General features: G+C 47.2%; 1 protein-coding gene across 1 annotated transcript in view; it reads right to left on the reverse strand.

Annotated features, from left to right (window-relative positions):
* The window catches only part of PYCR3 (pyrroline-5-carboxylate reductase 3), a 62,781-nt gene that overhangs the window by 27,477 nt on the left and 21,405 nt on the right, over positions 1 to 13,899 (reverse strand). The window contains exon 3 of the mRNA XM_078686646.1: positions 10,831 to 11,010. Coding sequence (XP_078542772.1) covers positions 10,831 to 11,010 — 180 coding nt within the window. The remainder of the gene's footprint in view (positions 1 to 10,830; positions 11,011 to 13,899) is intronic.

Consider the following 13,899-nt stretch of genomic DNA (forward strand, 5'->3'; position numbering starts at 1 on the left):
CTGCCATGATGCGAGCCAAGCAGCATTCCGACATCAATGGGAGGTTATTCTGGTTTTTGATGGAATGTTGTAGTCAAGGTCTGAGATAAGCCAATGACAGAACTTTTGAACAAAGATTGGAGGGGGTGTTGGTAAGTGAAGAAATACAAATATTACAGAATGCGGCATAGTCCAGACTTTTATATGCTCCAGCATTTAGTCAACTTCAGGTTTAAGTTGGATGTTTGCCAATACCCGTGATGAGGTTCAGAGGGATAGAAAATAGCATCTAGGTTATACAGGGGTGGGGAGGGGGGGGGGGGCAAGAGATCATTTAAACTACAAGTAGCGATTCCACGTTGTGTTGCAGATATTCTGAAATGGTTAGATCACGTTTGAAGCCACCTAGTGAGGAGAGATTGGGATGGTTTGGGGTGATATTTTCAACAACGACTTCAAAGACGGGAGAAACATGAGATTGTAGCAGGGGAACTTTAGAGAGAAGGGGGAATGCAGGAGAGACGGAGAAGTGCAGAAGAGAAGGGGCTATAGGAGATTACCGGACAAGCAGTAATTCACATTCTGATGCGGAGTGATGTAGAATTGGGTTTTGTAGGCAATTAACTTTTGTGCACAGTGGCTACTACTACAGCGCATTTCTCATGAGGACTTTGTAACCAGCAGTAATTGCTTCATGTAGGCGTTATGGCTTTAGGCGTTATGGCTTAGCCAAGTTGCTGCGATGAATGACAGATCAGTGTCCCTATCTGGCATATCATAAATGTTAGTGTGGTTCGTGTTCAATGGTCTTGCGTTAATGAAGACACTGAAGAGTTGCACAGTTGTCTTTGATGGAGTAATGGCAATTGTTGTAGGCGACTGTGGTAGTAGGGACTGAAGGACGATTGCAGTTAATAAGATGAATGTTGGGACTGAAGAAGAGTTGGGGTCAGGAAGGATGACAAGTGATGTTAGGGTGAGGAAGGGAATGGGGAAAATAAAGGGAAGTATAGGTTGGAACAGTGGAATTTGAGGGAACCATGCAAGTTGAAGAGTTGAGGGTAGCCAGGGCTAGGAGGAGTAAGGAGAATAATAAGATAGGAGGTAGAAGTAAACAGGAGATAAGGTCTGGAAGGTGAAATAGGTTTCAAGCAAGATCTGAGTGTTGTAAGTCTTGTGAGATGGTGGCTGTGGACAGAGTGAATGATAGAGATGAAGAGAGGATATACAGGTGAGAATAGAGTAAAATACTGAAGGATGGGCAGGAGAAGAGGAATCGACGGGTAAAGAGGCTAGAGAGTTGGCCAGGCAAGGAAAGTCAGCATAGAACAGAGAATGCATGTATGGAACTGAGCAGGCAGAGAGAGATGCGTTATTATTTATTTATTTATTTATTCAAAGTTTTATATAGCGCGAACAGGATCCTTACAGATATCAGAGCGCTTCACAAAGACAGGGTAGGGGCAGTAGGAGTCAACAGAGATAATGGGAACAGTATAATAGTCAATAACATGGTAATAACATGGATAATAAAAACATACATAAAACCAATCCATATACAATCAGGTAAGGAAGTAATATAGGACAGCACAAGTCATTGATCCCACTACAGAGGTGTTCAGGTGGATCAGTAAACCAACGTGTATCATATCTTGGTCGGTAGTAAGAGAGTAGCGTAGTAGTGCCCCCAGCAAGTAGAGTATAGTGCCAAGGGATAGGGTGAGCAGTGATACAAAGCAATGCAGAGTCTCTGAACCAACATCTATAACGATCAGGAGATCTTGGCCAGAAGGATTGTTTTCACCTCTTTCTTGAAGAGTGCAGTGGAGGAGATCAGCCTGGTTTCAGGAGGGAGCGCATTCCAGATCCTGGGTGCCATTCCTGAGAAGGAGCGCTTGTAAGTTTTCGCTTTCCGGAATCTACGAGGTTTCAGGAGTAGATTTTTTGTACTCCTATTGGATCTCAAACCTCCTGATATAGACAGCTTTTGAGCGAGGTAGTTGGGTGCCTTGTGGTGCACGGCCGCGTGTGTCATAACTGCAATTTTTAGCTGTATTCTGGCTTCAAAAGGCAGCCATTTTAGAGACTTTAAGTCTGGGGATATGTGCGAATGCTTTCTAGAGCCAGTAATGAGTCTCGCGGCAGCGTTCAGGGAGGCTCTTAAGGGTGCTGTTGTGGATAGCGGGAGACCGCTGAGGGCCGCAATTCCGTAGTCTATTCGAGGGATGACTAAAGCTTGTACAGCAGTTTGGAAGTCTTTGGCCGGGAGGAAGGGTTTAATTTTCCTCAGCGTGTTAATTTGGAAATTAGCTGCTTTTGTGGCTTTGCTGACGTGCTGCTGCATGTTGAGCTTGGCGTCGAGTGTGATACCTAGGGATTTTGCCGAGTCCACGATGGTAGGTTGAACATTGAGTGCTGTTAGGTTGTTGAGCCAGGTTTGGGTGGTGGAGATTTTCGCCGGGGGTGTGATGAGTAGGAACTCAGTTTTCAGAGCATTTAGTTTGAGGTGATTATCGGCCAGCCAAGATTGGGTGTTAATAAGCGTGGAATTCAGATGTTTGATATCTTCCGGGGATTGTAACTTTAGATAGAGTTGTGTGTCATCGGCGTACATATGGAATTGAACATTGGATGCTTGAAGCAAGGTGGCGAGCGGTTCCATAACGAGGTTGAACAGTGTAGGGGAGAGGGTGGATCATTGTGGAACACCTAGATCTGCAGGCACAGGTGTAGATAGCACATTGTCGATCTTGAACCTCTGAGACCGATTGTGAAGGAAGGACGAAAACCACTTGAGAACAGTTCCCGATAGCCCCATTCTAGTACTTAGCAGCTCCAGCAAGTTCTCATGTTTGACCGTGTCAAATGCTGACGAGAGGTCAAGAAGGATGAGGAGGCAGGACTCATTGCGATCCAGAATTTGGAGGGCGTCATCAATTATGTGTGTCATAGCTGTTTCCGTGCTATGTTTCGCTCTGAAGCCTGATTGATGAGGGTTGAGGAGGTCAAATTGATCAATGTGTTTTGTTAGTTGGAGTTGGACACATTTCTCCAGCAGTTTGGCCAGGGTGGGGATATTGGTGATGGGCCGATAGTTGTTTAGGTCAGACGGATCAGCTGTAGGTTTCTTGAGTATAGGCGTGACTTGCCCCACCTTAAGGGAGTCTGGAATGTGGCCTTGTTGCAAAGAGCTGTTGATGATCTTGGTCCAGAGAGGGAGGAGCAAGAGGATAAAGTCTTTTACAGCATTAGCAGGTAGAGGGTCTGTGAGGTGATTAGAGGGCTTTAAGGTGCAGAGCAGTTTGTGTATTGCTTCTTCCGAATAGGTATCGAAGTACTGCCAGGATGCCTTGTTTTTAGGTTGAGTGTCTGCCATTCTGGTGTGGTTGGGGTATCGGCTTACATCCATGATGAGGTCATTTCTTATGTTGTCAGTCTTTAGTTTAAAGAAAGCAGAGAAGGCTTCACAGTGTGGGGTGTCATTTGTTGTGCTGTTTGATTGTGTGGGTTGTGCCTTTGTTTGGGTCTTGATTAGCTCGAACAGCTTTCTTGGCCTGTTCTTCGCTTGGTCCAACTGGCGGCTGAAGAAGTCCGACTTTGTGCGCTTTATTTTCCTAAAGTAGGCATTTCTCTTGTTCTTAAGCTTTTTGAGATGCAGTGCTGAAGGGTCCGATCTCCAGGTGCGCTCTGCCATTCGCATATTACGCCTTTCGTCATTGAGTCTGTCATCATACCACGGGTTAGAAATTTTGGTGGAGACTCTCTTCAGTTGCAGAGGGGCGACTTCATTGATTATTGTATTCATAGAGTCAAGGTAGTGGTCAGTCAGTGATTGAACATCTGAGGCCCCTGAAGGGAGAAGGAGGAGGTTGCCGATGTGGGGAGGTAGGGTAGAGGGGTTGAGATTCTTCAAATCCCTTTTCCATGTTTTGGTTTTGATTGGTTGAGTAGGGTTAGGTTTAACTTTTTCGTTGATAAAGAAGGTGATAATGTGGTGATCTGACCAATCGCAGGGTAGAATCGCCTCCAGTTGAGTAGCGTTCTCTTTGGCAATGATGAGATCGAGTATCGCGCCTTTGTCGTGTGTTGGTTTATCGCATACTTGGGTGAGGTCAAGCGCATTGAGGAAAGTTTTGAGACTATTCACTATTCTTTCTGATCGTTCCAGTGGAGATTGAAGTCACCCAGGTAGACTTGAGTGGTCTGCCGACCGGCATTGGAAGTGATCAGGTCCATGAATTGTTGGGTGAATATGAGATTATCACCAGGCGGGTGATAGATGAGATGTAAAGTACAGACTTGTTTGCCCTCACTGGTGATGTCGAGGCAGAGGAGTTCACAGGAGGAAAGGGAGGGGGAGGTGACTTGAGTAACGGAGAGGTTGCTCCTAAAAATGCATGCAATTCCCCCGCCCGTCTTGCCAGGAGACCTGTCCAGCCTAATGATGTGATAATTGGGGGGGACTAGTATGTCCATAATCGGGGTAGAGGCTTCAGTGAGCCACGTTTCCGTTAGAATGGCTAGGTCCAAATCCCTATCTGAGACGAGATCCGCGATGTCGGAGGAATGTCTCTGGGCCGATCTGCAGTTTAGTAGGATGCATTTGAGTTTGGGAGAGAGAAGGGTGGTCGAGCTTTCTGGTGTGAGGGGAACTTTTCTGAGGTTGTTAGGGACGGAGCCTCTGTTGTTGAGTGTTGGGAGCCTTAGAGGGTTTGTAAGAATTGTGGGTATGGGGATGTGTGAGTTGGAAAAGTCTTTTACCGGACCTGGGCCATAAGAGCGTAGGAGAGAGCATAGGTCGCGGTCCGACAAGGGGTTGAGAACACGACGGGGGCGGTGGGAATTATTGCGAACGGGGATAGTAGGCCATTGCTGGTGTCGTCGGGGGCGAGGGTATGTAGGGAGGGTGCGTCGTTTGTAGGGTAGTGGGATGGTGGGAGGTAGACTGGGCTGTGAGGAGAGAAGGTCTTTGATTGCGTGGATGTCTTTTTTGATTTGTAATATTTCCTCTTTGACTTGTTGGAGGGTGGATAAAGTCAGGTCAGGAGGGTCATTGGGGAAGGTGTTGGTGGAGAGAGCCGTTGGTGAGTGGTTGAGTAGTGAGCTGGAGAGCAGGCAGGGTATCGGGGGGGCGGGTATACTAGCGTTGTTGAGGGGTTCCGCGATGCTAATGAGTGGGATGGTATTCAAGGTGTGGGCGTGTTTGTGGGCGAGGGGTGTGGGTGATGTAGGTGAGACAGGCGGTGGGTGGGAAGCATAGGTAGTGACTTCAGTGGGAGACGGTGCCGGTGAGTAGAAGAGTGAGTGAAGGCTGAGGACAGTGGGGGAGACAGGAGGGTAGTGAGGGCTGAGAATAGGAGGTGGGAGAGAGGGGGATGCTAAGGTAAGGGAGGAGGTATGTTCTGTATCTTTTGTTGGGAGGGAGATAGAGTTGTGAGTGGGAGTGGGGAGGGAGCAGGGAAGGGAGAGGTGTCTGCCGTGGGGGGGATGGGGGGGATGGGTGGATAAACTCCGAGTGATGGTGTGTGCAGATGTAGGCATGTTGTCGGTGGGAGTTGTTGTGTCAGGTGTGAGAGACTCGTGGGTGGGAGTGGGGAGGGGGATGGGGAGGGAGAGGTGTCTGTCGTGGGGGGGATGGGAGGGGGGGGTGGATAAACTTTGGGCGGTGGCTTGTTCAGATGGTGGTGTGTTGTGGGTGGGGGATGTTCTGTCCGGGGGGGGGAGGGATGGAGGGGGTATGGGTGGGGATAGGAAGGGTCATGTTAGAGGGGCTGCTAGTATGTGCGGTGGAGTTATTTGTGACTGTCCTTGGGGAGTGGGGGGCGTTAACAGCAGGTGGGCCATTTACTGGGGTGCTAGGGGTAGAATTGTAGTAGGTGGTGGCTGCGACGTCAGGGGTGATAGTGCTGGCGGAGTTCTGGGTGGGGGTCCGCAGCTTGGAGAGGTGTTCTTTGAACTTGGGTAACAGGTTGTCTAGTAATTCCAGGTTCTTGTCCGTGGATTGGATTAGGACAATCCCGTTATTGTAGATAGTAATGGTAGACCTGCCAGGGAAGAGGTGGGAAGGTGTGATGGTGAGAATTAGGCCATGAGTTGTTTTCCTGGTGGTGGAGACTGTGAGTAGGGATAGGAAAGTTTTTCTCCATTGGGCTCTGCGTGAGGTGTGGAAGATGATATCCGTATCCAGGGCTCCATTGCCCGGTGAGAAGTAAGTGTCGGCAAAGGGTGTTTCAGGGTGCGACCTCAAGAAGTTGTGTTTAAAACGTTTAGTGGCATTTTTGGAGAGAGGAGTGGAGGGGTAGTTAATTCTAAAAGTGTGCTTGCCGTTGAGCTCCAGTTTAGAGAGGCTGTGGTGTTAGGAGTAGGAAATAGGACGATAGTACAAGCTGTCAGCCGCTAGTTACAGGGCCAAGGAAGACACTAGTGAGTGTCACTAGTGATAGCCTATAATGTAAATAATATACTGGAATAAAATAAAATCCCTATGCAGGCAGTAAAATACCTGAGTCGAAAGTGACAGTAGTGAGTAGTCAAAAATATGTGAGGTACATGTGTCAGTAACAAAATACAATTGCAAACAAAAGTCAAATGCAGAAAAAAAGTATTCTCATTCTGTGCATTACAAATGTTCAAAATAAAGCTAGGAGTGTAATACTGCAATAATAGGCAGACATTCTTTCATATATGAGGTAGCAAGATGCGCGATACATATGTTCAAAATATAGGTAGAAGTATAGTACTACAATAATAGGCAGACATTCTTTCACACTAGTCTAAAATACTAAAGTCCAATAGAGACTAGTCTAAAATGGCCGCCAGGTAGTACAGATCGAGACAGTAGTCCTCTGTTTGTTGCTTCGATAGCAGGGGAGAGCAGCTTCCCTTCACAACCATGCAGGCAAGGGGAGATAGGGATATTAGTCCTCTGTCTGCTGCTATTGCTTTGAGCACCGGGGATGGGATTACACTTTCTGTTTAAGCAGGCAGAGCTCAAGTCTAGCTGGGAGGAATTCTTATCTCTGTGTGGAGGAGTTAAGCTGAGGGGCCTCGTGGACAACAGAGGTAGGTGGGGGATTTATTGCTACAGTTTTATGGCTCCAGCCATTTTGAACAAAAGGAAGTTAGTTTTTTAAAAAGAGAGCAGGCGGGTGGGAGAAGTAAATACCTTAAGTTTCTGTGTGCCTGTTAATTTTGCCCGTAGAGTTATACAGGAGCACTGCTTTAGACCATGATGATGATGATCCCTTCCGCTTCGTAGATGTGACATTTCATTCACTCCTATAAAAAAGTTCTTCTTTTTTTGTTTGTTGAGCTGTGCTTGGCTCTCGCGGGTCCGCGGCTCGAGAATGTGATACCCCTGTGTTTGCTAGCAACCTGCGTCCCAGGCCCTTCTCAGCCCTCAAGACCGTTAGCATTCCTCTGCTGGATGAGGGCGGGAGGGGGGGGGGGTTGCGTTGTCGTGTCCCGGTGCTGCTATCTGCGTCCTCTGTTGCCTTCAGGAAGGGGTCCCTGCTTCAGGTCGAGAGTGGGGGAGGGGTCCGGTGCCCTATTCGTTGTGCAGAGCGGGACAACCGCTCTGCATATAGTGTCACCACACTCCGGTGCAAGGGAGGGGGAGGGGGTTAGCTTCAGAACCGGTAGTCACCTTCAGCAGCGGCTTTACCGCGCCGCGAGACACCTGCTGCAAATACTCCTAGCGGGGTCATTAGAGGCTAAGTCCGGCGCCTCGATGGTTTGCGTTCCACTGCGGCACTGTGAAAGGCGAGAGGTTAGCGGCGGGCAGCCGGTGGGGCAAGGACGAGGATGGCGTTGTCGTCCCGCATCCGGCAGCCGGTGGGGCTAGGGTGAGGTTGTCAGCTTCAGGGGCAGGAGCCCTTTAGGTATCCACAGACCGGTGGAGGGGATGAACTTCAAGCCGACCACCGAGCCTCCATAGGATCGAGGCTTGTCGGGAGCAAGAGCCCTGCAGGGTATCCACACTCCGGTGTAGGGGGGGAGGGGGAGGGGAGCTTCAGATCGCCCCCTGGCCCTCCGTAGGCAGGAGACTCAATGGGAGCACTATATCCCCAATCCGATGCATGCTCCACAATTCGATGCAGGCTCCTCAATCCGGTGCAGGGGGGAGGGGGCGAGCTTCGGAACCTCCGTTGGCCCTCCGTGTAGGCTCCACAGTCCGGTGCCGGGGGGGAGGGGGTGAGCTTCAGAACCTCTGCCGACCCTCCGTAGGCTCGAGACAGTCCGTTGAGGGTGGTGATGTCTCCAGGCGATCCGGACTGAGAGACGAGTGGCTAGCAGCTGGCTCCAGCCCTCCGCCGTTCGAGGTAGAAAGAGCAAAAATAAATAAAAATATGCTGGTTACAATCCTGTTACTCTCATGTAATCGGTTTCACGGAGCGGTGGGTGCTGACAGGGATAAATCCAACGAGTGGGATCCCCAGCACTGGGAGCTCTTAGCAAGCTCCTGCTCCGTCGGCCATTCAATTAGAAAGAAAAACAAAGGTTACACAGCACAATTGTACTATTTTACAAAGCTGGTGATGGTAGCTCCCTGCTGGTGTTGAGGGACAAAAGTATAGAGTTGACCGAACTGCAGATGACATCTCAGAGTAGCTAAGCCGTAGAGACGCCAAGGGAGCTGACACGACAGAGACTAGTTGCGATGGAGGACTGTAGCATAAGAGATTCAGGGGTGCACAGTGAGATGGGGCAATCCTTGGCTCCTAAACCAGCTTACCCTGTCTCAACCTGCTCCACGCTCCCTGTGGGCCATTCTGAATGCTATTTACAGCAGGAGTGTAGCAGCGGAGGCAGCCAGCTGTGATCATACCATCACCACAGCAGCAGTGACTAGCCGTTAGGGCCCCAACCACCCAATGTATGGAGCCCGCTGTGCTCTCAATTACTCATGAGCCAACTGGAGGACACTTAGTTACCGACAAACTAAACGGTGGTAAGATGTTCCTAAGGGTGTGTGTGCTGTGCTACGCTGCAGGGGTGAGAAAGCAGGACTGGTGTGGCTGTGACTGACCTACACTTTTTGAAAGGGATATAGAGGTACATTTTCACCTCATATATATCCTGCTGATGTTTTTATCCGTGCCATAGGACCCTTCTATTAAAACGTTTCAAAAAGGGCATTTCCTATAGGTACTTTTAGCATATAATTCACTACACATAGCACTGCCACTTTCACCAGAAATCCCGCTCCGCTGTAGACAGGCGTTGCAGCACAGCTGGATTGCACTAGGTGAATCAGCTGGGCCCCGATGATGAAGCATGCCACCTACCAGGTAGGTGGGTGAGGGGTTTCTTAACAACAACAACCTGTTGTTAGCATCCAACAACCAGGTGATAGGGGATCATCCCTGACCTGTACCTGCTGGAGGTCTTGCCCATGTTGTTCTAATATAGCTGTGACTGAGTGGACAAGTTGCGTGAACTCAGTCGTGTGGCGAGCACCTTGGATTTGGTCCCTCAAGCACATAGAGACACTGATTCTCACACTAAACATTATTTCCTCATAAGACCAGGAGGTCACCTGCAAAAAGCTTCCATCAAGAGGTTGGACCATCGAGTGCACATGCTTAAAGCTACCAGGCGACCAAAAGACCAAGCAAAAGTCCAACATATTGAGCAGACATTAATACAGTAGCAGAGGACGTCCAATTTAGGTAAGGAGTAGCAGATATTCAAAGATGGATCTGGCTGGCAAGGGTTGTACATTTCACCCAGCTTACTGTGCATAAATCCTTCTTTGCCAAAAAGTATATGCATCATTTCTTTGCACTTTAATCAAGTTAGTTTACTTTTTCTTCTGTATGACCTTGGATGTGTGGCATCTTCAACCCATAGCTTTTGTTTGGCGAACGGGACGAAACTCACTCAAGAGACTGGATCAGATCCTGCCAATTGTCAATCACACAGAGGACCCACATTTAATTAAATTCTGCTACCATATTAAATATTCGTGCCAATCTATGTTGGAAATGGAACTCTGCAGTGGCTCTTCCCTTCTACCAGCATGTACAAGGGAACCAGGAAAAAAGGGCACCTGGCAACTCAAATTGACAGCTGAGGATTCTACAGCTAAAGTCCTGCAACCAAGAGCTGCATGAAGAAGTGGTGAAGCAAGGAAAGAAGAAGCAGCTTGTGTTATAGGCCAGTAAGAAAGAGGTCTAGCAGAGGTGTGTTGTAATATTCTGTAGTCAGTCAAAAGATTGGTCATCTCTTGTACAGAGATGGGACCTGCCACAGTGGATATTCCAGTAGACTCACTGTCAACATAAGTGTGTTGCCTTTTCAATGCACAAATTAGGAATGCAGCTTTAACATGGAATAAGGAACAGGGCAAGAAAAAAAGAAAATCTTTGCGGTGGTGGGGATGGGGGGGAAATAAGAACTAAATCCCACTTCGTTTCCACCAGTGCAGTCTTCTTGCCTAATCTGGAAAACGGGCTCTTTGAAGACTTGGACAAAAACACTTCCTAACTAATTACCCAGCACATAAATAAGCACACTTCTTTCCTCAAACACCGCTTTCCATATCCTCTCTTGTTAAGGACACTGATAAAACCAATATAATACTTGTTAACTGCTGCTATCACCTCAAGCGGCTAATAAGCAATGCTCGTGTCTTCCCTAATCTCTGTATATTGCCATATTCTACGTCCAACTAACCTGAGAAAAATTAAACTATTAGAGAGGTATAGTTGTTAGTGGATGCACCTAACCTGCAAAGTATGTAAAAAAACTACCTTGTATTTTGTGTCTTCTGTGAAGGGGTGAAAATGCAATTTGGATGTTTTTGTGAACAGGGGACTCTGAAAAAAGATAACCTTTAAGCATACTCACCGACTCCAATGTTTTAAGCGTGATACCAGCAGCCAAGGATACCAATGTGTGCTCTTTGGTGACCGCGGACGCTACCTCTTTCAAAACTTCAGGAAGAATGTGTGGCTTTGTGGCTAAAATGACCACTTTGCAGTCCTTTGGGACAGCGACATTGGAATGAGTTGTTCTACAACCAAGAGCCTAAATAAAACAGACAACAAAATCGACATTGATGAATGAATTCTACATAGCTTTTTGCTCATATTTCAATATCTCATTTTAGGCAAGTGTATACAGCATACAATTAGAAGCTCTGTTTTCTAGGGTTCCTCCTTTTTGAATTTCTAGGGATGTCCCTTGCATGGTAAACAGGAGTGTACCTCTTCCCCCGCATGCCCAACTGTATGTTAAACTTATCCTAACTTTTATTTTGCCATGGCATCACACTAATTTAGCCTTTGTGCAGAGGCCTAGGCCTGTCCGCAGTAATGTGAGGTCCAGAACATATTCTGTAACCTGGAGGGGCTTACAAAGTGTGCCCTCATAGTGGACATTGTATTGTGGTTCATACCCTTGGTGCGCCACATAAGTAAGCACAGAATGCTTTTGTGAATCAGTGGTATCACCAGACCTTTTCCTATGTGTCAAGGAAAGAAGAGCCTATTGACTCTTCCCATGTAACTTTCTGCTATTATGTGAAACCCAGAACCTTGCACTGACATTCCGGATGAGTGTTTGTGTGTGTGTGAGTGTGTGTTTGTTTGTGTGTGGCACATGTATGGTAATATGACTGTGTGTTGTGAGAGTCGAGGACCACTGGGATACCCGTGGTTTAGCATGACAAGATGGAAAATGGCCATTCTTCTTTGGACAGGGGGAAGTGTGTACTACACACATCTGTTCACAGATGCCCAGTGCACAGATATCTGTCAGTCTATGAGAAGGGTAAAAACAGTGCCAGGCCATGTATGATGAGAAAATGTCCAGAAGGTAAAGCGCACAATGTTCCTGGCATGATGAACACTCAGAAAAACACAGACTGTCCTACACAATGAAGCTAGAAGTGACCTTCTCTGTATGCACCAAGACTTTACAGGTATGGGAACCACCAGGTCACCTGGTCGTCTCCTGTGGGTCCAATAACTAGTGGTACTGCTGCTGAAGCTGGAGAGGAGGAGCGGTCTTGCCACTGAAATGGGCGCTCAATCATCCTTGAAAGCTGCAACTGCCATAGACACGTCATTACTAATGAATTGGACTAGGCACCAGTCAGCATTCGGCCTAAAAGGCCGCAACTACCAAACACATCATGCCGCATGCAAGGCTTGCTGCACTGACCCCATCCAGAGATTCCAGTTACTGAAAAGGCGTCCTGGTGCTGATAAAAAGAACTGAAGAGGTAACTGGAAAACAACCACGTTTTCTAGGCCTTTCAAAAAGGCAACAGATTGTTAATAAGACGCTGCTGGGGTGGCGATAAATTAGATGTCCAAGCCGCATAACAAAGAAGTCTCTGCCTCCCATACAAGAGCTTCTTTTCTTGACACTGATACAAGACACTCATCTGAGGAGATTACATTTCTAGCAGTTTGGCAATGGTGGCATTTCTACTGCGAGTATGTGGGGTAAAAGTGGTGGTAGGCTCTGAAAATAATGCACAGGATCTTAAAAATAATTATTCTAGAAACAGATAGCGAATGCATTGCCCTTGAAGGAGCAGCTATAATGATTCCAAGCTAAACAAGCTGCTTTGTTCAGAATCCGCTTCTCTGTAGCCGATGCAAAGGCGAGGACCAGTCAAAGAATTGTAGTACTCTAGGCAACAGAGAATGGTGGAGTGAACCCCGGCTAATGGTTTAAGTGTTATCAGGGAGATAAAGTATGATTTTTGTAAGTAATTTCGTTAACCTCTACGATGCATTGGACGGCCCCAGGCCGTCCGACGTCACAATGGGCGTGTGCGGAGGACGGCCAGGGGGCCGTTCGAACCGCGCACGTGTCATTTTTTTCAGCACCGCGGCAAAGAGGTTAAGAAAAAGCAGGTGGAAGAAAGTTTACTGACCCGAACAACTACAGAAAGGCCCACATTGTGAACAGAGGGGGATTGGGGGATGATCCCAAACTATGAAGGTCAAACGCCCTAAGGAAGACCTTTAAGAGAATTGCACCCAAAGAGGTTTTATTTAAGGGACTTGAAACACATCCACTCTAAGCTGCCATCATGCAGTTGTTATAAATATAGAGAGAGCATCACATGAAAGATCCAGTATTGACATCAGGGTCTGTGTGTCATCCGCATGACACAAATTTCAGAGCAAGAGAGTAGACGAGCATATATAAATGTAATGAGTGGGGCTTAACAAAGAGCCCTCTAGAACACCATGAAACGTTGATTTAAATTTAGATTGAAAAAGTCCAAGCTGCACAGCTTGAGCTCAGTCAGACAAAAAAGACAATCGGGTCAGAACAAAGCCTGCTATTCCAATCCTCTGTAAATGGTACAGTAAATGATTATGAGAGACAATAACAAAGGCTGCAGAGAAATCCAGCAGAACCAGAACAGAAGAGCTGCCCTAGACTGCCAGAAGACACAGGTCATCTAGAACATAAACCAAAGCGGCTTCTGTGCCGCAAGATGGGCAAAACCATGACTGGGCTTCGTGTAAAATACTATTGCTTTCAGAAAAATTGACAGCGGTTTGTTAATAGCCTTCTCCGAGAATGTATTGGTTAGGGAATCAATACAATTGGTTGATACTTGCTCATCACTTTGGGGATCTGTGTTAGCGTTTTTTATGCAGCAGGGGTAAGACCAGTGCCTACATCCAGAATTTAGGTGCGATCTCCGATATAATGGATTTATTACATAAGTATAATAATGTCTGGAGCTGTTCTGGAGATCATTTATGAAAAAGCTGTGGAGGGCAAGGATCCAAAAGAGAGCCTGAAAACACACAAGTCATCAAATCGGATTCATCCTGGTGTGAGAAGCTGGTGCATCACATAAGGTGGCAGCATTTTTGCATAAGTGAACATCTACGATGAGAGTTGTTACACTAAGTAGTGTATTTAACCAGTGGAGTAATCAGA

This window comes from Lissotriton helveticus, chromosome 4_1, assembly GCF_964261635.1.
Source record: "Lissotriton helveticus chromosome 4_1, aLisHel1.1, whole genome shotgun sequence".
In the NCBI taxonomy this organism is placed as follows: Eukaryota; Metazoa; Chordata; class Amphibia; order Caudata; family Salamandridae; genus Lissotriton; species Lissotriton helveticus.